General features: G+C 40.5%; 1 protein-coding gene across 3 annotated transcripts in view; it reads left to right on the top strand.

Moving 5' to 3' along the window:
* The window catches only part of Prkg1 (protein kinase, cGMP-dependent, type I), a 1,200,782-nt gene that overhangs the window by 1,127,379 nt on the left and 45,976 nt on the right, over positions 1-27,427 (top strand). For all 3 annotated transcript variants that reach the window (NM_001013833.3, NM_011160.3, XM_006526768.4), the window contains one exon: positions 13,112-13,208. In NM_001013833.3, the coding sequence (NP_001013855.1) occupies positions 13,112-13,208 (97 nt within the window). The remainder of the gene's footprint in view (positions 1-13,111; positions 13,209-27,427) is intronic.

The raw sequence follows: 27,427 nt of genomic DNA, 5'->3' as shown, positions 1-27,427 counted from the left end.
CATAAACCTTGTAAGGACTTTATAATCAAAAGAGTATTATTATTTGCCAAATACTGCAATTAAGTTGATCTGACATTGAGCCTTCCCAGTATTAAAAAAAAAATCCACTGACAAATATCTGGTCAACAGGAGGCAGCCAGGGTTTTCACTGGCACGTTATGAAGGAACTAATGCTGTCCTTTGTGCCTATGGGGCTTGGCAAGGCTTGCGCTGTTTCCTAATGAGCATGCGCTGTTTCCTAATGAGCATGGGTCTTTGGGATGCTCTGGCGACGTTTCTCATATTGACTAAGCTCCAGGAAAAGGAGAGAGGGATCTTTCCAGAAATGGGACACTGAGTAGTTCTCGGCAACTCTAATTTGGGCAATGATTCGTCCTCCGTGAGGCCATTTACAGAAGAGTGAATGCCTCCTGAGAATCTGTTTCAGTCACTTCCAGGCTCTGGATTACGAAAATTGTTACCTGACTCTGTTTTCTGGCTGTGGCTAAGAGAGCATGGTGATGTATCGTCTCTCTCTCTTTCCCTCACACACACCCAAGCTCAGGGAATAGTTGAAGGTAAGGATCTTGCCGGGAAGTAACATCAGGACATTGTGTCTTTCTTTTGTCCATTTGGAGCCTCACAAATTCCATATTTTCTGAAGGCAAAAATGAAGAATATGTCAAATTTAAATCTTCTAATAGAAGGTCTAGAATTGACTGCAGGTACCCCAGCCTTCGTTCATTACAGATAACAGAACTGTTTGATTCTTTGACAGCAATGAATCACATATAGTTCAGAAATTAAGTGGTTGAAAGCACAGTGTAAGTTGCAATATACTACAGCAGCCTAAGTGTCATCGACTATCCCAGCTGGAGACAACACCATCCATAATTAATGTATTCTGAGTTCTAGGGAAGGAATCAAGGCACATTATTGTTAGTTCAAATCCCACATGTCCTTAATTTATTTCTATGTACTAACAACTATTCTATTTGCCAACCAAATGTTCTGCAGATCATATCCAGGTCTACTAGGGTAGTTTTAGATCAGCCCAAAGTGCATGGCTAGAAACTTTAGGCAGTTGCTAATAGCTAAACGTGACTAAAATGAGTATCTTACACATAATTTAATTGCATCTTAGGTAATGATCATCTTTCAAAGATTATTAGTAGTGATCATCTTTATTTTACCTCCCTATAATTTAATCTCATTTAACATTTACTATAACCCAAGGAAGATGATTTGTGTCTCCTGACAATTTAATGGAAGTAGAATTAAGTTTCTTGTTCCTGCTTATGTTAAGTGAGCAGTGGAGCTGAGGTTTGCCCGAAGCCAACTGGCTTCCAAGAATATGCTTCAACCATATTGCTATTTCCTTAGTTGATCTTGGCTTACATGAACATATGAAAGGTACAGGCCCTAACAAATGTGGCTGCCTTGATAGTTCACAAAAAATTCAGCAGTGGGAAATCAAATGGCTTTCCTGACTATCAAAAGACAATAGTAGATGTCTGATCAACTAACAATACTTACCACAAAAGTTTTGTTGATGCCATGAAAGATTCTGAAATAGAGGTGACCACCATCGGATGTCAACCTCTGAGCTCTCTCCTGTGCTCAATAAGTGATTATATAATTGGTTGGAAGGAGAAAATAAATCTATAGACAACTCTAGGCTAAGGAGAATTTATTCCAGAATAGAGCCAATGTGTCTGTGGACTAGATTTTCTATTTTGCATTTAATGACTGCGTGAAATCCATGTGATTGTGAGAAGGGATAAATTTTAAAAATCAAAATAAAATAAAATTTTTGGATCAACCCATACTTTTCTGCAATTAGATAATAGGTCTTACTATTAAAGGCGCATTTAAGCTTGTTCCAAAGATCTTAGATTAAGATGGCATTCCATTCAGCCTACTTTCCATAATATCTGTAAGCCTAAACTTATGCTTGAAGTGTTTTTGCTTATTTGCAGATTCTTGTTACACTGTTACCCCAGGTAAAAATTCCCGTTCATTCATTCATCTACAAGTGGCTTGTCTCTGAAAAAAAAATCTCTACATCACTGTGCTCAAGAGAGACAAATCATGATGACATTTTGCTTGTTAGTTTGCTATATGCATATCTAGATGTGCACACAGAGGCTTGCTTACACTCTAACAATGACAGTGTGAGACCCACAATTGAAATAATTCTTTCTGTTGTTTATTGCTTACATCTGCAAATATTCATGTTACCAAAAAACAAACAAACAAACAAGGCCTTCAATTCTTTGTACTGCAAAAGAGAGTTGAGTGTTTCCAAGTACCAGGCATAGGCTTGGAAAAAAGTTTAGGAAAGCAGAAGGCAAAACACTGTGTATTTAGATTCATCTCAGAAAGAGATGACTTCCCTCTGCACAGCCCCCAACACCAGTCCCTGACTCCCTTCTTGCTTGCTTTGCTGGATACTTGCTCACAGGACTCATTGTATTGTGCAGGTCTCTCAGACAAGGCAGGTACCTTTCATTCAACAACCCCCTGTTCCAGTGGGCAAAGGGAGGTTTTCTCCAGCCTGCATCTGTAGTTCTCTTGATTCAGCAGGAATAAGAGGGCAACTTAAATTGAAGATCCAAACAGATCCTTCTAGAATGTGACAGGGGCTTCTAATAAATGCTTTATTAAACCTGGGAAAGGCCTGTGGCAAGCGAGGGCAGTGTGCCCACTGCTGATGCAACATGTGTTGTCAAGGGCATTGTAAAACAAACCAACCCACCTAGGTAATGAAGCCTTGAGACTATGAACTTGTTTGAGGATGGTGAATACGAATAGAAACAGGGTACAGTCAAAAGGTAAGCCTTTTCCTCTGTAAAATATACGACGATAAGGAATCCAAATATGACAAAAATAATCCTCTATTTGTTAAATGCCATAGAGAGGTGTGGCAGGTCTGAATGGCTCTTCCCAACTTCTTTAATCCTATGACATTTACTAATTATTTAGAATTGAGAAAGGTTTGGCAATTTACAGTAAGCTCTGTGTGTGTGCATATGCATGTGTGTGATGACTGTGTACTTGTGTGCGTGCCCGTGTGCATGTGCATGTGTGTCCGTGAGGTTTATGAAGTGATCAAAGAAGTAATGTAACAATATTCCTTAAAACTCAAAGTTTAAATGAAAGTGAAAACAAATTTATTCTAAAACTCTAAGACGAAGGAGGATGTGTTTAAACAAGCAGCTGGTTGGAGCAAATGTTTATATTCATAGAAAACAAGGAAAAACCACCATTTCAGAGTCTTGAGCTGCTCTGCCCTCCCCACTGTCCTTTCATTTCTGTAATCTGGGTAAAGGTGCGTGAAAAAGCCCCAGGGTGTAGCTCTCGTCATTCTCTTTCTGTGGTAGTACATATTTACTCAGAGCATCAGTTAAGAGAAACAAAAGTCATCTCAAACTCTATAACTCTTTGAAAACTTTTCGTTACAATTACATGTTGAACACGTATTTCAAATTTTCAATATATAATAGCATATCCACACCAATTTCTTTTACAATTATTCCTCTGTTGTTATTTTTTTTAATTATCTTCAAAGCACCAATATACTTTCATCTTTGAGCACTTGTTTTGTGGCTAGAGTAGCCACATGCCCAGTATCATTATAGGTTAAAACTTAAGTACATGGATATAGGTAGGCATATTATTATTATTAGTGCAGAAAAATGTGTTCAAGTGTATTTTGTAACCTCTGTGCTCCTCCTTGTCTTTAAGTTATCAGGATGTTATAAAACCTGCAGGTGTGAGCCGAGCGTGGTGGTGCACGCCTTTAATCCCAGCACTCAGGAGGCAGAGGCAGGCAGATTTCTGAGTTCGAGTTCGAGGCCAGCCTGGTCTACAGAGTGAGTTCCAGGACAGCCAAGGGCTATACAGAGAAACCCTGTCTCGAAAAACCAAAAAAAAAAAAACAAACAAACAAACAAAAACCTGCAGGTGCGCAATCAGATAGGTTCAGAAAATAACTGAACCACGTGTCAGTCTCTCATCCCTGGGTCTGTCTTACCCTGACATTTTTATTTAATATCCCCAGAATTCGTTTCGTTTTAGAAATGTAGATGTTGGATGAGATGGACATCAGTGCTGTTAATGCTGATTCTGAACAAAGTGAACAATACAAAACTATTTGTGAACAATAGTTTAGTGTGCTGAGACATGTTAAAAGCATCTCTAAAAGTATGTGATTCCCCTCCTCCTTTTAAGAAATTTTCTTTATTAAATAAGTATAAATACCCTGTGAGGAGAATCAGTGAAATGTTCCGGCCCTAATTATTCTGATATTTAATTAAAGAATAATCAATCATTTTCAACACCTGGAAGGGCCAATTACAAAATGGAAGCAAAATATGTGTTGTTGCCTCATCTGTATAGAAAGTTAGTAAGAATAATTTAGCTGAGAAAAACTTTCCATTGCCTGGAAGAAAGCTACAATGTCCTTCCTGCATGCAAGATGCTTGCATGGCTGTGGCTGCACAGCAGAAGGTGAAGTGCAGTTCTCCTCTGCATGAACATTACCTGTTTCTTCAAGGGATGCACTTTATGACTAGATTGACTAAATAAATAAATCCATATACATATATATATATGAATTTCATATATATGCAATCAATTTCATATATATGCAAATATATATATTGTACTTCTGGAAGTGCAATCCATTTCATATATATATGAAATGGATTAATTAATTTTGCACCTTCTATTTCTTTTTACTAACTTAATCTACAAAACCATTCACCCTGCTCTCAATGAATTAAAGACTGGTACTTTCATGCCTGATTGCCAAGAGCATTTTTGGTATGGCAACTAAATAAGAGATGGCTAGTGTCTTGCTTATAAACGCCGCCAAGTTCTCCTTTACTGACTATACTTGTTTAATTTGAACATTTGGGAATCAGGGGCGTATGGTATGTAGCTCCCGACGCTTTGTCCATAACAGTTTAAGCAGTGCCATAAGACAGTAGTCCCTGGGCTTAGTTTGAATTGTATCTGTGCTGAGTAGGCAAATAAGCATTATTGTTCCCACTTAATGCTACTTTCTCTATGTATGAGTGTATTTTTTTTTTACTACATTTGTATTTATTTGTCACACAAATTACTGGACACACCAGGCTCTATTAAATCAGAAACGACTATTAAATAATGTATTTGGTATGCAAGTAAGTCTTCATTAGTACATTGTCAGGGATAGGGTTTGCATTTCTCATAGACCAAGACTGTGTCATCTGCATATAAATCTCATTTCTAAAATCTCTCACACCATTTTAATCCATTTCTGTCTAAATATATCTGTAGGTCCAGTGACCCTGATTACATACGATGTGAAGGCAGAGGACTTCTAGGCATTTTCCTGGGTGCTTTAAGAGCTTGGACTCTGACTTGAACTAGCAACCATTCATGTTGATTAACTTATAGGTGTATGTGTTCAATATCTCTAAGGTCCCTACATTACAGAACCAAGGGCTTGGAAGGTCAAAGTCATGGGCAGAAACAGGACCATAAAGCCATGAGCTTTGGCCTGTTAATTCTGGTTTTCTTTTATATCATTATTAAGTCCCAAGTAGACATTATCATCTGATTAAATCTCATGTTGTTACATACACAGTGAAAAATAATTCAGTCATCGATTTGAGTCCACCTATGTTTGCTAAAATGCTTTTTATAGATTCCCCCAAGAACTGATAAGCCTAACCTCAGGCAGCAATACAAGTACACTCAAGAGCAGATAAGTCCAGGAAAAGCCAGGGAATGTCATTTTCCCATGAATCAGGACATTCAGAGACCTCGTTAGTTTTCCTTGGAGGCCTACATTTCTGAAGTTAATTTTTGTGGTAGATAAAGTGAACTAAAACAAACAGGGCCACATTTGCTTTATTCAAATAGTTCTTAATTACTCATCTGACTATGTTTTAGTCACATCATCTTTGCCTAAGAGTGTAGGTAATATTGTCTGCTTTATCAAATGATGTAGAAATATTTGTGTTATTGTAATAATCAATGTAGGAATACAATAGTAAGTTTTATATAAGTCTGGGTCTAGGTGAATCACTCATCCAGTCGCTGAGACCCAGGGAAACAAGCAGATGAAATAATAATAATAACAACAACAACAACATCCAATTCTCTTAATACAAAAATAGGAAGTAATTGATTCACAGATGCTATAATGAGCCAGAGATACAAGCGTGGTGGCTAATAAAGAACTCCTTGCCTCTGTTGTTACTAATGGAAGAACTGGGACTCTGAAGACTATTGTCTGTTCCTAAAGCAATTTGAGTCTCATACAGCACAGATGAGCGGCTGTGGAAAGAGGAGAAACAGATGCAAGGGTGAAAGAAATGCAGATGTCCCAGGCTGCATGTGTCCTAGCCTCATCTCCACACCTTCAGATTTTTGGTTTTTTGCTTTTTGTTTTTCAATTATTTATTTACTTTACATCCCAATCGTTAGTTCCCCTACTTTCTTTCCAGTGCCCCCTCTCACCTTGCACACTCCTGTGGCTTAAAAGCAAAGTTGAAAAGGGGGAGTAAAATTCAAGACAATTTTGTAATTTTTTTCAGCTGTCTTAACTGTCCAACATTTCACAGCTTAACAATCGTCCTATCAGGATTAACAAGGCTCCATTGTTTCTAATCACTGCCATCCCACATGGGCTTTATCATTAGGAATGTCTGAGAAATGATACATTCCCTTTGTCTGCCTCACCCAGCACACATATACAAGTTTCTGCTTTTGTTTGTGTGTTTCTCTGTTTTAGTTTGCTTGCTCGTTTTCTATGTTTGCTGGGAATTGACACCAGACTCTCACACTTGTTAAGCATATGCTCTAAGTCACAGTCTAACCTTACTTATGTTTTATTAATCTATTTATGGGTTTATAGGCTTCAGATGATTGTAACTGCAACACATATACTAGTATTTATACTTTTCTGGAAAAACATACCAATCGTTTTCACCCCATTACTAAGTTAGTCATAATAATAATATTTAAATTAATGGCTGACACTAACTTAAGAGCAATTAGAGAATATATTTTATAGCCCTGTTATAAAGTAAGCAACCAGACATTGTGAATTGTATATGTTACTGAAATGCATTTTTTATTATACACTTGGCAACTGCCCTTCCATAAACATTTTTCAGCTGATGAACATACTACCTGTCTTAGTCAAGGTTTCTATTCCTGCACAAACATCATGACCAAGAAGCACTTGGGGAGGAAAGAGTTTATTCAGCTCACTCTTCCACATTGCTGTTCATCACCAAGGAAGTCAGGACTGGAACTCAAGCAGGTCAGGAAGCAGGAGCTGATGCAGAGGCCATAGAGGGATGTTCTTTACTAGCTTGCTTCCCCTGGCTTGCTCAGCCTGCTCTCTTATAGAACCCAAGACTGCCAGCTCAGAGATGGTACCACCCACAAGGGGACCTCCCCACTTGATCACTAATTGAGAAAATATCCCACAGCTGGATCTCATGGAGACACTTCCCCAACTGAAACTCCTTTCTCTGTGATAACCCCAGCCTGTGTCAAGTTGACACATAAAACCAGCCAGTACACTACCATACTTAATTCCTTGTACATAATTCTCCTCACAGCAGGTTAACTGAAAGCATGTATGGACACTCATTTTGTGTTTTGTTTTGTTTTGTTTTGTTTTGTTTTGTTTTGTTTTATGAAAGGGTTATTTAGTAGGTCACTAACTACTTACTGAGTTTCTTTCCATTCAAACTTTATCAGCTCTAAAGAATCTATTAGAAGATCATTGATGGATTCACATTTTCTTTTTTTTTTTTTTTCCATTTTTTATTAGGTATTTAGCTCATTTACATTTCCAATGCTATACCAAAAGTCCCCCTTACCCACCCACCCCCACTCCCCTACCCACCCACTCCCCCCCTTTGGCCCTGGCGTTCCCCTGTACCGGGGCACACAAAGTCTGCGTGTCCAATGGGCCTCTCTTTCCAGTGATGGCCGACTAGGCCATCTTTTGATACATATGCAGCTAGAGTCAAGAGCTCAGGGGTACTGGTTAGTTCATAATGTTGTTCCACCTATAGGGTTGAAGATCCCTTTAGCTCCTTGGGTACTTTCTCTAGCTCCTCCATTGGGAGCCCTGTGATCCATCCATTAGCTGACTGTGAGCATCCACTTCTGTGTTTGCTAGGCCCTGGCATAGTCTCACAAGAGACAGCTACATCTGGGTCCTTTCAGTAAAATCTTGCTAGTGTATGCAATGGTGTCAGCATTTGGAAGCTGATTATGAGGTGGATCCCTGGATATGGCAGTCTCTACATGGTCCATCCTTTCATCTCAGCTCCATACTTTGTTTCTGTAACTCCTTCCATGGGTGTTTTGTTCCCACTTCTAAGGAGGGGCATAGTGTCCACACTTCAGTCTTCATTTTTCTTGAGTTTCATGTGTTTAGGAAATTGTATCTTATATCGTGGGTATCCTAGGTTTTGGGCTAGTATCCACTTATCAGTGAGTACATATTGTGTGAGTTCCTTTGTGATTGTGTTACCTCACTCAGGATGATGCTCTCCAGGTCCATCCATTTGGCTAGGAATTTCATAAATTCATTCTTTTTAATAGCTGAGTAGTACTCCATTGTGTAGATGTACCACATTTTCTGTATCCATTCCTCTGTTGAGGGGCATCTGGGTTCTTTCCAGTTTCTGGCTATTATAAATAAGGCTGCTATGAACATAGTGGAGCATGTGTCCTTCTTACCAGTTGGGGCTTCTTCTGGATATATGCCCAGGAGAGGTATTGCTGGATCCTCCGGTAGTACTATGTCCAATTTTCTGAGGAACCACCAGACTGATTTCCAGAGTGGTTGTACAAGCCTGCAATCCCACCAACAATGGAGGAGTGTTCCTCTTTCTCCACATCCTCGCCAGCATCTGCTGTCACCTGAATTTTTGATCTTAGCCATTCTCACTGGTGTGAGGTGGAATCTCAGGGTTGTTTTGATTTGCATTTCCCTGATGATTAAGGATGTTGAACATTTTTTCAGGTGCTTCTCTGCCATTCGGTATTCCTCAGGTGAGAATTCTTTGTTCAGTTCTGAGCCCCATTTTTTAAGGGGGTTATTTGATTTTCTGAGGTCCACCTTCTTGAGTTCTTTATATATGTTGGATATTAGTCCCCTATCTGATTTAGGATAGGTAAAGATCCTTTCCCAGTCTGTTGGTGGTCTTTTTGTCTTATAGACAGTGTCTTTTGCCTTGCAGAAACTTTGGAGTTTCATTAGGTCCCATTTGTCAATTCTCGATCTTACAGCACAAGCCATTGCTGTTCTGTTCAGGAATTTTTCCCCTGTGCCCATATCTTCAAGGCTTTTCCCCACTTTCTCCTCTATAAGTTTCAGTGTCTCTGGTTTTATGTGAAGTTCCTTGATCCACTTAGACATTTTCTTATATAAATCCCGTAGGGAAAGGATGGCTATATCTCTGCTGTAATAGACAATAGAGAGCAAGAACGAGATGAAAGCCATAGCTGAGCATCTTTAGAAATCTCTGCACACAGCTCTGTCATGTTCTAAAGTTGTTAATACAAGGGGGGGGGGTGAAAGTTCCCTGTGGTGAAGGTTCTGCTCTTTAATAAACATAGATGAGAAGACAATAAAAACAATCTGAAAAAATAGGCAACAAACAGGATTTCCTGGGTTGGAAAAGAAAAACTGCCTGTGAGTTGTCTGACACAAATGGAAAGAGAAAGGAAGATCAAGACTACAGTTACCAGCTGGGCATGGTGGCGCACGCCTTTAATCCCAGCACTCGGGAGGCAGAGGAAGGCGGAGTTCTGAGTTCGAGGCCAGCGTGGTCTACAAAGTGAGTTCCAGGACAACCAGGGCTATACAGAGAAACCCTGTCTGGAAAAACAAAAACAAACAAACAAAGACTACAGTTATCTCCAGGCCCCTTTAAGATACATCTCATCAATATTAAGCTAATTCCTTCAGAGAACACTTTTTTCAGTCTAGCAGAGATAGTTTATTGAACACACAGAGAACTTTTTAAATTTGCATAATAATACTAGCAAAGTGATTTTTAAAAAGTAGCAAAGTGTGATTACGATGATATTGGTAACCACAATCAATGCATATAGTGAATGAAAGCATATATATGCTAATGGATTACTATAAAGAAAAATATCTCTTAGAAAATGGGTGTGTTTGTGTGTGTAGGCATGTATGTAGATGTGTATAAGTATGCATGTGTGTGTGTATATGTGAGTGTATGTGTTAGGGAGTATGTGTGTGTGTGTGTGTACATGTCCTGGACAAGTATAGATAATGTGTGGGGGTCACAGGACAACTTTTAGAAGTTGGTTCTTTTCTTTCACTGTAGGTACTTGGAATTAAACCTAGGTTGTCAGGTCTGTTTTTCAAGCACTGTTATCAACTGGTCCATCTCACCAGCCCTGGGTATTCATTTGTTAACATTTTAAGCTGATAGCCATTATAGAACCATTGTTCAGCTGATGATGGAGGACCAAAAAATACAAGAACCCAAACCTTCTTGCCAGGTTCTACCACCCCTGCCTGGCTCCTTGGGAAGCAACTTCTCCCTCTGGTCTAATTTAGTCTGTGCTCAGGCTCTGGGTTGCTACAGGAACGTGCTGGAGCTTGCAGAAGACTTATATCTGTGGAGCTGAGCTCTGCTGTGCAGCAGGATTACTGGGAGTTTCTCACAGTGGGGACTTTGGGTACCAACCCTACAAGTAACTGTTTCACTAGGGTGTAGCAAGACTCGGGCAGCTTTGATGTTCTGCCGAAGCTGGGAATCAATGTACTCATTTGGATGCACTTACAGCCTGAATTCACAAGGCCCAACTGAAAGTCAGGGGTGTATTCAAGAGTTTATGGATAATACCATAAATTAAACAGGTATAAGGCAGTACTCTAATAGTCTGAGTGTGCTCTTTGTGGCCCTGAGATGTGTAGATCCAGCAAACACATTACTATTCGAAAGTGTCCCTTTTATGAATGTGAGGATTATTAGTTCTGACGTGGCATTTTAGTAGTGTTTTATTTCAAATAATGTTATTTCGAATGACTAAGAGCATCAGTTATCCTAATCTGGTAGTACACATGTATAATCCCAGTTCTGGAGAAGCTAAAGCAGAAGGATGGCAAGGTTAAAGCCAGCCTGGCTTATGTAAAAAAGGCTTTGTCTCAGAAAACAGAGCAAATACAAAGCCAAAACCCAAAGGAAAGCAACAACTGCGCTAATTAATGAACCAGCAGTTGATGTGCTATCCTAAAAATCCAGCAGCTGGCTGAGGAGTCAGAACCAACCGATGTTTCTTTAGGTTTTTCCTTTCAGCTTCCTTTCATGTTTGTTTTATGAGGTTGATAGAATAGCATTGGATATGAAGGTTTCAAAATATCTTTTTAAAAAAAAACTTCTGCATTTTAAAGAAAAACAGATTTTTGTTTTTGAAAACAAAAATAAAATTAAAAAAAAAAAACCTGGAGAAATGCTAATAGGGATGTGTTTTTATCTAGACAGCCAGGAAATGCTCCAGGGTCTATAAACCCTCGTGGAGTCTGATCGCAACAGATGCCCTTTGGAAGCACCTGTTGAGTCCACGCTGCCCCTGCCTCATTAAGTGGGCTGCAGGCTTAACGTTCCGAGAGCAGCCGGTATTTGGAATGTTAGAAATGTGCCTTTGCCCCTTATGTTCCGTTCTAGCTGCTCAGACCCTGCACTGCTCTGGTGACCTTTGGATTGGGTAGTTAATAAGAGAAATGTGCAAATGCTCTTGGATTCACCAGCTTTGTCTATAAAGGTTTGTTCAAGTAGCCCAATTCACACAATAAGCAAGTAAATAAAGACTAGAGTTTTTCTGCCTGTTTTTATCCACTCTGAGTTGTCTGTCAATGAGGGACCTGTTGAAAAGGTATAACGGTAATTGTAAATTGAAGGGAGTTGAAATCTTGTCTAAGAAGCTATCATGTGCTTTACAGGATAATATTTAAAAGTGTGTTGGATTATGCTAAAAAGTGCCTTATAACATAATGCTAAAAGTGTTAAAGATAATCATTGCACAAGCTGTGTGCATACCATTCCCTGAAGTGTATTCTTCATATAGTACATTCTACAGTACGAGATTGAATCCTCTTGGCCTGAAGGTCAAAGGTCATACATAGTGATTTTCAACACTTCTGTTTTGAGACAGCTGAATGATCTCCTGACCTGGCTTTAGTCAGTGGGCTGCTCATCTCCACTTTAAGCCTTCCTGCCCTTTCTAAAAATAGCAGGGGATATTTTAAGCAACTCATACTCGCTTTTCTTATTGGACAGAAGCACATTTTGGCCTCTTGCCCCTGTCAGATTGACACTTGTGCAGTTAGACCTGGATGCTAGTCCATGCTTCTTGCTACTCATATAAGAGGCTTGCAAACCTAAAGACCCCAGGATTGCTAGCAGAGAGGCAGTGAACAGATGTGAGCAGAGGAAAGACCTTCCTTAGGAATGTGACTATGCTCCTGGAATCTTCCATTTCAGACATTTGCACCTCTCTCCTCAGCTTTTCGGATCTGGTTTTGTTCTTTTTCTTTTTCTTTTGTTCTAAAACCTGGCTGTGATTTCACTCCAGCGACACCCCCACTTGTCTCTGGATCCTGCCACTTCTGATAAATACTGATAGAAGACACTGTCAATCTGTGGATAAGGGAAACTAATGAGAAACTGCTATCTAAAACCTGAACAGCAGCAAAGACAAAACCAAGCAGACCCCAAAAATCCAAAACCAATCCACAGGAGAGCAACTCAAACAATCCACACTCGCAAGAAGACCCGTAGAAAAAACACCAAGATGTGACTGAGTTGATAACGGGGCCATAGTGGTCACTTGACTGGCGTGTACTGGATACTCTGTATTTTTCTCCTTTGAAAAACAAGTGCAAGTCTATGTTATTCTAAACAGCTGGGACCAAAAGATTATGTGTGTGAGAAAACGCAGATTCTAAAAGCAAAATGGAATTGGCGCGGGTCAAGCCCGTGCCACCGTCTTGCCATTCCAGTACGTTCATACGTGGTACTCGTGTTTTCGCATCTAAGAAATTTCCATTTTTTCACATCAAAAAATCCAGATATGAAGCCGAAGCTGCCTTCTTCGCCAACCTGAAGCTGTCTGATTTCAACATCATTGACACCCTTGGAGTTGGAGGTTTCGGACGAGTAGAGCTGGTAGGTGACTTTTCTTTAAATGCTTTGCAAAGCTCTTCTCCCTCCTCATTTTTTCCTAGCTTCTTTTCCTCCCCTCGTTTGCCTCTTCTTGTTAACTATCATTGCTCTAATCAGAAGCAGACACCTGCATGCAGGCATGTCTGAGACTGTATAATGGTGTGGGCTAGGATATGCAGTCAGTGGTCTCAAAACAAACTGCAAATTGCCTCATAGAAAGCTCTTCGTACTGAGTGTTTACACATTCACTTAATGAGGAGCCTTAAATCGCTGTTTGCCCCCATGATTGTCTATGACCTTCCTTCCTTTCTCAGTTCTGATCAGTGCTTATTAATTTAATTATGCCAGGATTAAGTTATTTTAAATGTAAACACAGAAAAGAAACTGTAATATATATTATATACATATATATTTATATACACAAAATAAATGTACTGGTAGTAACCCTGTAATTCTATAATTGTAAGTACCTAATTAGATTATAGTGATAATGGTTTGGATGCTTATTATAGTTAATTTCACATTATATAAACTACAGGTAGTTTATTTCACTAGTTAAATAGATACTCATTATGGGACATGATAAAGACACTTTTGTCCAAGTTCATTTGTTAAGCACATTGTATGAATGTGGTATTAAAAACCATAACAGAGCTCTATTTTGTATTTGCTAGAAATAGGAATGTAAAAACTGACTTTTTGCGAGAAATATTAAGAAAGGGAGTATATCCTGGTGAGTGAAGTAGCTGCATTCCAGTGCTGTGGCGTTAGAGAATACAGAGTCACTCCCATCCCTCTGCTGGGCATGGGGGAGTCCCTGGTAGGAGACTCCAGTACAGTGTGCTGGGAACTCCCCAGCACTGTGTAAAGTGCAGTAAACAGTTACTGTTGCTACCCGAGGTCAGGAGGAATCCCGTCCCGTCGATAACAGTCAAGTGAGCCAGAGCTATTCTTGATGTCTGTTTGTGTTGCGGTTAGGTTCTCTGGCTTAGGCTCAGGAAAATGTCATTTGCTGAAGTATTAGAAAAGGCCTGAGAACTAAGGTGTATTCCCCTAAATCTGCATTATACTTCCCATAACATGGGCTGAAGCTACTCTAATAATTATTACTATTTCAGACATGAACGTCTAGAATGCGCCTGTGAGGCTCTGGCTGTTCTTAATTATGGGTATAAAAATCCAGGAAGGGTGCAAAAACAGTCCAATCTTTCTGCTTTTCTAAACGTCACCCACCAACTAATGGGAACAGCCATAGTTTCTGCTGCTATGATAAACGCCATGGCCACAAACAACTTAGGGAGGAAAGATTTTGGGGCAATTCACAGGTCTAAAGTCCGCCATTGAAGAAAGTCCGATGTGGAACTCTACGTGGAACCGGGGGTCGGGGTGGGGGGGACAACTAAGCGGAGATGAAGTAAATGAAGACTGCTCACTGGCTTACTTTTCGTGGCTTTACTTTCTTTTGATTATTATCATTTTTTTAAAGATTACGTCCTTCCATCCTCCAACCCCTTTCTTTCTCCCTCCCTCTCAAATTCATGGCCCAGGACCACCTGTCTAGGGCGTCATCACCCACAGTGGGCTGGGCCCTCCCATATCAACCATTAACCAAGAGAATTCCCCAGAAGTAGTGAACAGACCTGGTGAAGACAATTATTCTGTTGGGGTTCCCCTTCTCAAATGATGCATGTTTGTGTAAAAAGGTTATAAAACCTAGCCAGCATGGAGCCGTACAGTTTTTTCAAGAATTTGACAAGTTATAATTTTGATGAGTTTTAGTGGCTCATGAACATCAACGGCAGCCTTGTAATTGCACGGTTTGGTTCTGGAGTGGAGGAACACAGCACGGCACTGAGAGGACAGCTCCTCACCGTGATGATTAGACATTTCTCAGAGCAGTGGTTCTCAGCATCTATGTTGCAACTCTTCCGGGAAGGGGGAGGGGGAGGGGTGTCACATATCAGGTATTTATATTAGGATTCATAACAGTAGCAAAATTACAGTTATGAAGTCGAAGTGAAATAACTTCATAGTTGGGGGTCACCACAACATGAGGAACTGTATTAAAGGGTCTCAGCATAAGGAAAGTTGGGAACCACTGCCTGAGAGCACGATTTGGAGGGTATTTTATATAATTCTTTAAAACCAGTTTCAGGATTATGGGCAAAGAGAGGGAAAGATGGCTCAGTGATCAGAACTCAACTCTTAGCACCCACTCTGGACCCTGCCTCCAAATGATGTCATGCTCTCTCTGGCCTCCACAACAATGCTCTCACTTGCACATGTGTGCACGTGCACATACACATACACACACACACACACACACACACACACACACACACACCACAAACAATTAAAAATAAAATCTCTAATAAAGACTATTTATTAATATAATGAAGTAGCTCTTTTGCTTAACAAAAAGCAAACATTATGTCTAGAAATTGCTAGAGAATAACTTCAAGTTACCTGTTTGGGGAAAATACAGAGATTGCCTGAGGATGTTTGAAATGTTGCTTTACAATAGCTTTGGAAAAAAACAGTTGTGAGAGTACTTTAAGTTGAAAATTTTAATACTGGCTTGAAAACTGAAAACTCAGAAAATTCACTGAAAAGCACACACAAAATTAGGGGAAATTTGATCATATAAAAGGAAATATAGTTTGGTTTTTTATTAGATATATTCTTTATTTACATTTCAAATGCTATCCTGAAAGTCCCCTATACCCCAACCCTCCGGCCTGCTCCCCAACCCACCCACTCCCACTTCCTGGCCCTGGCATTCCCCTGTACTGGGGCATATAATCTTCACAAGACCAAGGGGCCTCTCCTCCCAATGATGGCCGACTAGGCCATCTTCTGCTACTTATGCAGCTAGAGACACGAGCTTTGGGGGTACTGGTTAGTTCATATTGTTGTTCCTCCTAGAGGGTTGCAGATCCCTTCAGCTCCTTGGGTACTTTCTGTAGCTCCTCCATTGGGGGCCCTGTGTTCCATCCAATAGATGACTGTGAGCATCCATTTCTGTATTTGCCAGGAGAGATGCTCAGCTGTTAAAGGCTAGGCTTACAACCAAAACTATAAGGAAATACAGTTTCAAAAGACCACATCTATGCATATGTATATTAATTTATACATGTGCATGTTTGTATGTGTATATATATATACATAATATGTATGTATGTATATATATATAAAACATAAAATTTCCATCTCAGGAGAGATACTACACATATCCACCTGATTTTCTCTGAATACTATACTTTACTGTTTTTCCTAGGTACTTAAAACCAATACTCCTGTCCTAGAAAGATAGTTCAGCAGTTAAAGGTGTTTGCTGCTCTTCTAGAGGACCGGAGTTCAGTTCCCAGCATCCATATCAGACAGCTCACAACCCCTCTAACTCTTCCTCCAGTAAATATGAGACCTCCTTCTAGCTTCCCTGGAAACCTGCATTTATATGCACATACCCACATACAAGTACATACATGCACATGTAATTTAAAATATTTTTTAGAAAGAATAAAAGAAAACCCAACTCATTCATCTAGATTCAAAATGTAGCTGGTTTGCAAAATACGGATATAATATTCATAAATCCTCAGTGGAGCATTAGAGACAGTGTATCCATTGGGATCAGAGACATGTCCTTAAACTCAGAAGTCACAACTTGTGTGATCTTTCACATCCTAAAAATGTATTAGAGAGTAAGTGGAATATCTAAAATGCATAGATTTTTAACTCATAAAAACACAGTTCTGAACATATTAATAGAAAGTATGTAATATTTGCAACTTGAGCCAACTAATTGTTATTTACCAATAATAATGAAGGAAAGGACATTTTAAAAATAACACAAATTTGCATTGTAGTATCCTAAACATTTCCTAGCTATGAGATTATAAACTCTCCAATAGTGTCAGGCCTTGGGACCTCCCCTTGAGCTGTATTCCACTTTGGGCCTGTTGCTGGACCTTCTTTTCCTCAGGCTCCTCTCCATCTCCATCCCTGTACTATTACCGAGGCTATGGAATGCTGACAAAAAGGGATCTATCATGACTGCCCCTTGAAAGACCCAACAAGCAGCTAAAAGAGTCAGATGCGGTTATTTGCACCCAACCAATGGACAGAAGCAGTTGACTCATGTTGTTGAATTAGGGAAGGCTGAAACAACCTGAGGAGAAGGGCCATTCTGTAGGAGGACCAGCAGTCTTAATTAATCTGCACCCCCGAGATCTTTCAAACACTGGACCACCAAACAGGGCACCATACACCAGCTGATATGAGTCCCCCAACACACATATAGTAGAGGACTTCCATGTCTGTGTTCATTCAGAGATGATGCACCTAACCCTCAAGAGACTGGAGGCCCCCGAGAGTTTAGAGGTCAGGTGGAGTGGGAAATGGGGGCATCCACGTGGAGATAGGATGGGGTGGGGAGGAGGCATGGGATGTAGAGCAGTCTGAGGGTGGATGGAATATGGAGTATAAAAAATAAATTACAAATAAAATTAAATTAAAAAATAAACTCTCCAATGATATATAAAGGGTTTAGACATTTGAGATTTTAAGCTCCCTGTCCTAAAAGAACTAAGAGCTTTATAATTGCTTACTTGATGCGCAGAGGATGCCTGCAGCCTTTTGCAGGAGGATGTGACCAACCTGTTGATCTTAGTAGTTCCTACATTCTTGTTTTGTTAGTTTAATCAAATTTAGGTGCAACAGTATTTCTGTCAGGAGAATTTCTAAGTAACTGATTTTGTTTTGTGGAGATAAGAGCATCATGAGAAATTTTAATTTTATTCAGAATGCAGCCTCCTTTCTGTTATCTGCCTTCTATCATGTGTTTTGCCCATGTTCTTAACTCATGAGTTTTTTAATATGTTCAGTATGACGTATTTATTGTATGTCTTCCAGAAAACCAGTTCTGTTCGCAGTGTCACTCATACGAATGCCATATGTGTATACCTTCAGTCTTTAAGTATCACTATAAGGAAATTAAAGGATGCCATAACTACCCCAGTGTGCAACGGTTGTAAAATAATGAGATTGGCTTTAAAAGTCATATGTGAAAATGTGTCCCCTGCTTTACAATAACATCCATAACCTGTTCCACTTCTTCTTTTTCTTTTTCTTTTTTCTTTTTCAGAGGCACTGCTTTCAGAAAAGATTTGCCCACAGTCAGACAAACAACTTTGTAACCTGTCAATTTTAGTGTTTTTTTTTACCCTAAATATTAATTTATTCTGTAGTCCTAAGATTTCCTGTACCAATATACTATATTTACCTAATAATATAAAAACAATATAAAAAGCTTTATTTTCTGCATTACATTTTTTTTCTGTAACATGTATGGAAGATTTGAGAGTTTCACTAGGAAAAATTGTTCCTAGCTTTGGGATTTGAGATCAAATCATTAGCAAAGCAGGAGCAGCACAAGCGGGTGCGTGGACGAGGAAGGCCCATGATGCTCAGGTAACGTGAGTGATGCATCGTAGAAAATGTCCGTGGAAACTAAAGCGCAGGAACAAAGACTTGCTGACAAAGTCATACTCCAAACTAAAATGACCAGCCTTTCATTTGAAGCCTGCTTTATGATCTTCAAGTTCACATCCAGTTTGTAATTCTGCTCATGTAGCTTGTCTGGGAGGAAAGCCCAGGGTTTGGCTCATGTCACAGAGAAAATGTCAAGATGACTCATGGAAGTGGAAGATGTCTACACACTGAGAACTGTCATTATTGCCCGGAATGACAGACTTTTATTATTGTTGTTGTTATTGTTGTTGTTTGGTTTTAACTGAGAAGCTTTGCTGGCTTTAACAGATATTTAGATTCTTCCCACCACTGCCATGAAACAAAAGAGGTATATGTGGTTTTTTGTTTTTTTTTTTTAGTTTCTTATCTAGTGGCTGTGATAGATTACCCTGACCAGAGCACTTTACGGGGAGAAAATATTTGTCTAGCTCCCAATTCCAAGGTGCAGTTCATCATTGTAGGGAAATCAAAGCAGCAGGAACATAGGCAGCCTTTAGGGGACAGCCACTGTCCAGGGCAAAGAGCAGGAAGGTAATGCATGCCTACCTGATTTTAGCCTTCTCACTATAATCCAGTACTGGAGTTCTAGCCTAGGGAATGGTGTCGCCCACAGTGGGCAGATCTTCTCACCTCAATGGATAAAATTAAAACAACCCCCAGACACAGGCCCAGGGGGCAGGCTGTTCTAAAGAGTCCCTTGCTGAGACTTTTTTTCCAGGTGATTCTAAATTGTGTGAAGTTGACAATTGAAACCATTACAAACCCTCTACTTAAAAACAAAAAACAACAACAACAACAAAAATATTCTAGGCCACAGAGATGGCTCAGGAGGGAAAACAAAACAAAACAAACAAACAAAAAAAAAAAAAACATTTGGGAAAGTCTGAAATCTGAGCTTGATCCCCAGTAAATGTGTAAGCAAAGAACTGACTCTATGAAATTGTCCTGTAACCTCCACAAGCATCCAATGGCATGGCATGAGTGTGCCCCAATATACCATACACAACACACACACACACACACACAGAGAGAGAGAGAGAGAGAGAGAGAGAGAGAGAGAGAGAGAGAGAATTTTTTTAATTTTTAAGAACCTGAACTGGACAATCCAGAATGGCTATGATAATTAACTCCTTAGCTATAACAATGCTATGTCATTGTTTCTGCCAAACATTCAGATTCCCCTTTCTCTAAATCTTCTGCCATTCCCATTTTTTTCGTGGCAAAATGTCTGTAGAGGAAAGATAATCAGACAATATAACATGATAAAAAATATGGAGTTAGATGTTTGGAATTCCTGTTACCAGCTTGGCCATTTTCTTAACTCTCCTGGACCTCAGTTTCCTTTTCTGTTAAATTAAGATAAAAATAGAACTTGTCCCTCATGAGGTTGAAATGATTAAAAGAACTAGAGTCACCACAGTATTCTAATGTATTATGTTTCATCAATGCATTTCAATGTTACTAATTTTCTCATAATGATAATTGACACTTATTATTAAGATACACTCATAATAGCCACCTTCACTTATCCCCCCTAGCTGTGTTCACAGAAAGGAATTAGAATAGAACAGCTTTTTTTTCCCTCCCCATTGCTAGGCCACATTTCTTCTCTCAGAGTGAAAGCCTGAGGTCTGGAAATCTTCAGTCATAGATGCTATTAAATTCCCCTGAACCACTAAAGCTTATTTTCTGATCTACCATGAGGAATGGCAGGAAGCAGTTTTCAGTCTTCCCCATGCCAACCTGTGTGCACCTGAAGTAGCCTCCTTATTTATCCACTTCTCTTCTGAACTGCAAAGTCAAACTCTCAGTAAGGAATGGGTTTCAGCGCAGAACACTGGGTAACAGCCATTCCCTCCATAACCTTTTTAAGCCATGATATTCTCAATGGGAAAATAAGAATCAGACTTATGCCAAAGGGTATACTTAGGTATCTCTAATTCATTTTATGAAACCAGTCTTTGAATCCTGAAGCTGGAGTCACTGAGGAGCAAGATAGTAGTGAGTTGTAGCAACCGTCCTACTCCTGGAGGCCACATGTGTGTAGGGGAGTCCTGGGTTCTTCACATTGGCATCCAGGCCACACGCTCAGCTTTCGTGCAGGCTTCCTCGGTATGCACTTCAAAGGCTAGCAGGCATGGAGTGCCATGTGAAGGAACTGGGGACTAAATAGACAGAGTTGACTAAGCAAGAAATGAAGTGATAAACCTGGTACTCAGTCACCAGAGTTTCATTCCATCACTCTTAAAGGAGAGGAGCTTAATCCCAAAGGGAAAACCCTAGTAAAATGAAAGATTTTAAGAGCTCCTAGTGCCGACTCACACAGCAGTGAAATGGAATAGCTATTGTATTACTGGGTAGCAGGGTGCTCTTGTGTTCTGCCATACTCAACAAAAATTGGAAACTATAATTTTGCATAATTTGATACATTCTTTGTCCAGCTGTACTCTCCCTTGCGTAAGATTCACCTGGAATTAATTGGTTTTTTTCTAAAATAAAATAAAAAATAATTGTGATTCATAGTATTGACTCCTAAAGAGGAGAAAGGCATTTAGCTAAATAGTGAGTGTTCAGTCCAAAAGATACTAGTAGAGCAATATTAGCTACAGAACAAAGATACTCTCCTCATTTCTTTTTCTTTCATTCTATTAAATCATTTTAGTGTAATAAATTTACAAATGAAACCATCACATGGCTAGATGCATGTAGCCGCTAAACAAACAAATGGCTGGTTCCAACTTCAGTATATCATAGTGAGCTTTTCTATACAGTAAGAATGGCCATTCTGAAGCTATGGGTCTTAGTTTGGATTTTCTCCCTACTGTCAATTATATTTCTCTGGTTTATCCACCAGAAGAAAAGAGAAATTCTGTGACAGACTTGAAACTAGAACATGTCACGCCAATCAAAATGACAAGGTTTTGTCAAAATGCCTCACCCGGGCAATCCTCTTATGTATATGTGTCTGGGCCTCAGACCAGCTTGTGTATGCTGGCTGGTTGGTGGCTCAGTGTCTGTAAGACCTCAGGGATCCAAGTCAGTTGAAACGGCTGGTCTTCCTATGGGGTTGCCCGCCATCTTTCTCAGCTTCTTCCAGCCTTTCCCTAATTCAACAACAGGGGTCCCTGACTTCAGTCCAATGGTTGGGTGTAAGTATCTGCTTCTGTCTCAGTCAGCAGCTTGTTGAGGCTCTTGGAGGGCAGCCATGCCAGGCTCCTGTCTGAAAGCACACCATAGCATCAGCAATAGTGTCAGGTCTTGGATCCTCCCCTTGAGATGGATCCCAATTTGGGTCGGTCACTAAACCGCCTTTCCCCCAGTCTCTTCTCCATTTTTGTCCTGCAGTTCTTTCCCCCGCCCCCCGCAGTTTGTTTAGACAGGAACAATTCTGGGTCAGAGTTTTTGACTGTGGGATGGCAACCCCATCCCTCCACTTGATGCTCTGTCTTTCTACTGATGATGGACACTACAAGTTCCCTCTCCCCACTGTTGGGCATTTCATCTAACGTCCCTCCCTTTGAGTCCTGAGAGTCTCTCACTTCCCAGGTCTTTAGTACATTCTAGAGGGTCCTCCCACCTCCTACCTCCCAAGGTTGCCTGTTTCCATTCATTCTGCTGGAACCTCGGGGCTTCATTCCTGTCCCCACCCCAATACCTGATCATGTTTCTCCCTTTCCCTCCCTTCTCCCACCCAGGTTTCTCTCTCCCTCTGCCTCCCATGATTAATTTCTTCTCCCTCCCAAGTAGGATTGAAGCATCCTCACTTGGGCCCTTCGGTTTGTTTACCTTCTTGAGTTCTGTGGATTGTATCCTGAGTATTCTGTACTTCTTTGGCTAACATCCTCTTATTAGTGAGTACATACCATGCATATCCTTTAGGGTCTGAGTTACCTCACTCAGGATGATATTTTCTGCAAAATTCGTGATGTCCTCATTCTTAATAGCTGAATAGTAATTATTCCATTATATAAATGAACCACATATTCTGTACCCATTCTTCTGTTGTAAGACATCTGGGTTGTTTCCAGATTCTGGCTATCACAAATATGGCTGCTATGAACATAGTGGAACACAACCCCCTGTGGCATGGTGGGGTATAATTTTTGGGTATATTCCCAAGAGTGGTATAGCTGGGTCTTCAGGCAGATCTATTTCTGTGGTAACTAAAGGGGGGCAGGGGAAGGAGGGGGAAGGGAGGATAGCCAGCGCCCAGTCAGAGTTCCTCCTATGCTCTGGGCAGGCCGACACGGGAGGGCTGCCAGACGCTTTCTACTCATCCCCAGGTGGGCATCTAAGCCATTGACCCCACTCAATGGGGGATGGACAAGGGGCAGCCCCCAACCGGGGCCTCGGAGCAACGCCCTGTAGCCCCTGGATTATGGGAGAGAGGGCATAGGGAGAGAGGTTCCCACGTAGGTGAGAGTAAGCACAGAGGGCCTTGATAAACAGAGATAATCTATGGTTTTAGAACTTTACTGTAGAAAGGCAGGGGTAAAGAGAGAATGGAGAGAGAGAGAGAGAGAGAGAGAGAGAGAGAGAGAGAGAGAGAGAGAGAGAGAGACTGGGCATGGCCAAGAGGAGAGAAAGGAGAAAAGGAGAGAGAGAAGAAAGGCTAGAGTAAGAAGGAGAAAAAAGGAGAGGGGAGGGGAGGGGGAGAGCAGGGGGAGAGCAGGGGGGAGGGCAGGGGAGGGGAGAGGGGAGGAGAGAGTAAGAGTAAGAGAGTAAGAGAAGTAAGAGATCGAGGTGGGGCCAAGCAGCCCTTTTTATGGTATGCTGTTATCTTTGTTGTTGCTAGGTAACTGGGGAAGAATTTAGGTTGAATGTCAGAAGCTTGGGACATTGTCTACATGACTAAAAGCCATGCTTCTCCTGTGGGTGGTGTGGGGGGTGGTAACTTCGACAGGAGCCAGTGTTCCAGGAGATATGAGGGAACTCCTTCTGTCCCATGTAGGTGAATTATCATTACCAGGTCTCGGGGTTCCACACCTCAGCTCCACTGGAGACCAGATTGTCTGTGTATAGCCCAATGCCCAACATATTTCCAATTTACTGAGGAACCTCCAGATTGACTTCCAGAGTGGTTGTACCAGTTTTCAATCTCACCGCAATGGAGGAGTGTTCCTTTTTCTTCACATCCTTGCCAACATGTGTTGTCACCTGAAGTTTTGATCTCAGTCATTCTGATTGGTGTAAAAAACTAAACAACCCAATCAAAAAATGGGGTATAGAACTAAACAGAATTCACAACAGAGGAATCTTGAATGGCTGAGAAGCACTTAAAGAAATGTTCAAAGTCCTTAGTCATGACAGGAATGCAAATTAAAATTAGTATCTAAAAATAACATTTTCCCTTCCAAACTTAGATGTGATCCTAGAAATATCTGTCTAAATTGGGAAGGCACTGGATGCATTTCTCCATGGCTTAAAACAGTTCATCTCAAAGTTAGCAACTATATAGCATATACTTTTCTGTTTCTTCCATCATAAATTTACATCTTTTTCCAGGCTAATGTATGGATATAACACATTCAACACAAATTCATCTACACCCCGCCCCTACAAAACCCAAACAGTCTATCTGGACTGCAGCAATATCAGACATGATTCTAGCCTTTAAACAATTTTTGCTTCCTGAGAGGATAAGAGTAACTAGTTTGTGGCTAGCCTGGGCTAAATGAGACCTTTTATCTAAACAATTAAGAGGCTGACTGTGTAAACTCCAGCATGGCTCTGCATTCTCTTAATTGCACAGTGACTAACAGATTGTTTAGGTGGGCATTGATCCCAGAAACAAGCATCACTTCCTTTCTCACTCAGTTCACTGTATCCCCAAATGCAGTGCTCATCCATGAAAGTTTTATTTCAACACGTGTAGAGGATCCTATCTAAAAGGAGGAGAATGGTCCCTCTGTATGTTGGTAAAGAGGAAAATTGCCACAATCATTAGCTAAAATGAAAATAGTTTTTGTGATAAGGATATTTCGATATGAGCAATAAGTTTAATCTTACTTTTTGGGAAAGTATAAAACCTGTAATGCTGTATGAATTTGGGTGGCTCTAACAACTGTATACAATTTCTACACATATGTTTAATGTATTACCAATTAGTAATATCTCCTTCATAGTAGTATACCCCCATAGTCAATAACATACAGCTTATTGACCTGAAGACTGTATGGAGTCAGGAGCTTTTATGAGCCAAGTGACTGTTCTTTTTTAAATTTGTGTTTCACAAAGACAGTTTCTTCCAAGTATAGCATGTAACTTTGCAGTACACCTTCTGTCCATTAAGGATCCCCCTTCCCTCTTCCCTATGCTTTCTCCCTCCATCTCTTCTATTTTCACATGCTCACATGCACATACATGCACACTCACACACATACACACACATACACACATGCACACACATGTACACTCACACACACATGCACGCACACATGTATGATTTTATATATCTATAAAGAATTAAGTACCCAAGGAGCTGAAGGGGTCTGCAACCCTATAGGTGGAACAAAAATATGAACTAACCAGTACCCCCAGAGCTTGTGTCTCTAGCTGCATATGTAGCAGAAGATGGCCTAGTCAGCCATCATTGGGAAGAGAGGCCCCTAGGTCTTGCAAACTTTATATGCCCCAGTACAGGGGAATGCCAGGGCCAAGAAGTGGGAGTGGGTGGAGAGGGGAACAGGGCTGGGGGAGGGTATAGGGAACTTTCGGGATAGCATTAGAAATGTAAATAAAGAAAGTATCTAGTAAAAAAGAATAAAAAAGGAATTGTAATGCCTATGAAAGCAAGAACATGCACTATTCATCTGTGTCTTTTTATTTCATTTCACATGACTACAGAATGGCATATTTTTTTCAGTGTTCTTCATGATTGAGTAGCTCTGTTGGATATAAGCATGGATTTTCTTCATCTGTTCACCTATTGACAGATACCAAAGGCTGCTTCCATAACTTAGTCACTGTAAACAGTGCTTGCAGTAATGAATATGTAGGTATCTCTGTCCCATCTTGACTTAGAGCCCATAGGGTATATGCACAGAAATGGCGCTACTGTGTTATTTGAAAGTACTGTTTTTGGTTTTCTGTAGAATCTTACTTATGATTACCGTGGAGGCTGTGTTCCCACCAACCATATATAAGAGTCCCTTTTCTGCACACTCTCACCAGAATTTGTTGTTTTGAAGAGTTCTTACCTATGCCTATATAATGAAATGTCTTCCTTGAACATTATTAGTGTTTAGGGGCTTACATTAAGGTCTTTGGACTTTAATTGATTTTTAATAAGTGGAAAGAGTTAATGACCTGGCTTCATTCCCCACCAGATGACTATCCAGTGTTTCCTTTCTCCAGAGTATGTTTCTGGTTGGAGTTGTATTATTTTACTAATGAGAACTCTATTCTATGCCACTGACCGTGTGTCTAATTTTTTTTTCCATTTTTATTAGGTATTTAACTCATTTACATTTCCAATGCTATACCAAAAGTCCCCCATATCCACCCACCCCCACTCCCCTGCCCACCCACTCCCCCCTTTTTGGCCCTGGTGTTCCCCTGTACTGGGGCATATAAAGTTTGCAAGTCCAATGGGCCTCTCTTTCCAGTGATGGCCGACTAGGCCATCTTTTGATATATATGCAGCTAGAGTCAAGAGCTCCGGGGTACTGGTTAGTTCATAATGTTGTTCCACCTATAGGGTTGCAGATCCCTTTAGCTCCTTGGGTACTTTCTCTAGCTCCTCCATTGGGAGCCCTATGATCCATCCATTAGCTGACTGTGAGCATCCACTTCTGTGTTTGCTAGGCCCCGGCATAGTCTCATAAGAGACAGCTACATCTGGGTCCTTTCAATAAAATCTTGCTAGTGTATGCAATGGTGTCAGCGTTTGGATGCTGATTATGGGGTGGATCCCTGGATATGGCAGTCTCTACATGGTCCATCCTTTCATCTCAGCTCCAAACTTTGTCTCTGTAACTCCTTCCATGGGTGTTTTGTTCCCAAATCTAAGGAGGGGCATAGTGTCCACACTTCAGTCTTCATTCTTCTTGAGTTTCATGTGTTTAGCAAATTATATCTTATATCTTGGGTATCCTAGGTTTGGGGCTAATATCCACTTATCAGTGAGTACATATTGTGTGAGTTTCTTTGTGAATGTGTTACCTCACTCAGGATGATGCCCTCCAGGTCCATCCATTTGGCTAGGAATTTGATAAATTCATTCTTTTTAACAGCTGAGTAGTACTCCATTGTGTAGATGTACCACATTTTCTGTATCCATTCCTCTGTTGAGGGGCATCTAGGTTCTTTCCAGCTTCTGGCTATTATAAATAAGGCTGCTATGAACATAGTGGAGCATGTGTCCTTCTTACCAGTTGGGGCATCTTCTGGATATATGCCCAGGAGAGATATTGCTGGATCCTCCGGTAGTACTATGTCCAGTTTTTTGAGGAACCGCCAGACTGATTTCCAGAGTGGTTGTACAAGCCTGCACTCCCACCAACAATGGAGGAGTGTTCCTCTTTCTCCACATCCACGCCAGCATCTGCTGTCACCTGAATTTTTGATCTTAGCCATTTTGACTGGTGTGAGGTGGAATCTCAGGGTTGTTTTGATTTGCATTTCCCTGATGATTAAGGATGTTGAACATTTTTTCAAGTGCTTCTCTGCCATTCGGTATTCCTCAGGTG

Source organism: Mus musculus, chromosome 19, assembly GCF_000001635.26.
Source record: "Mus musculus strain C57BL/6J chromosome 19, GRCm38.p6 C57BL/6J".
NCBI classification, from domain to species: Eukaryota; Metazoa; Chordata; class Mammalia; order Rodentia; family Muridae; genus Mus; species Mus musculus.
This window is presented reverse-complemented; position numbering and strand designations above follow the sequence as displayed.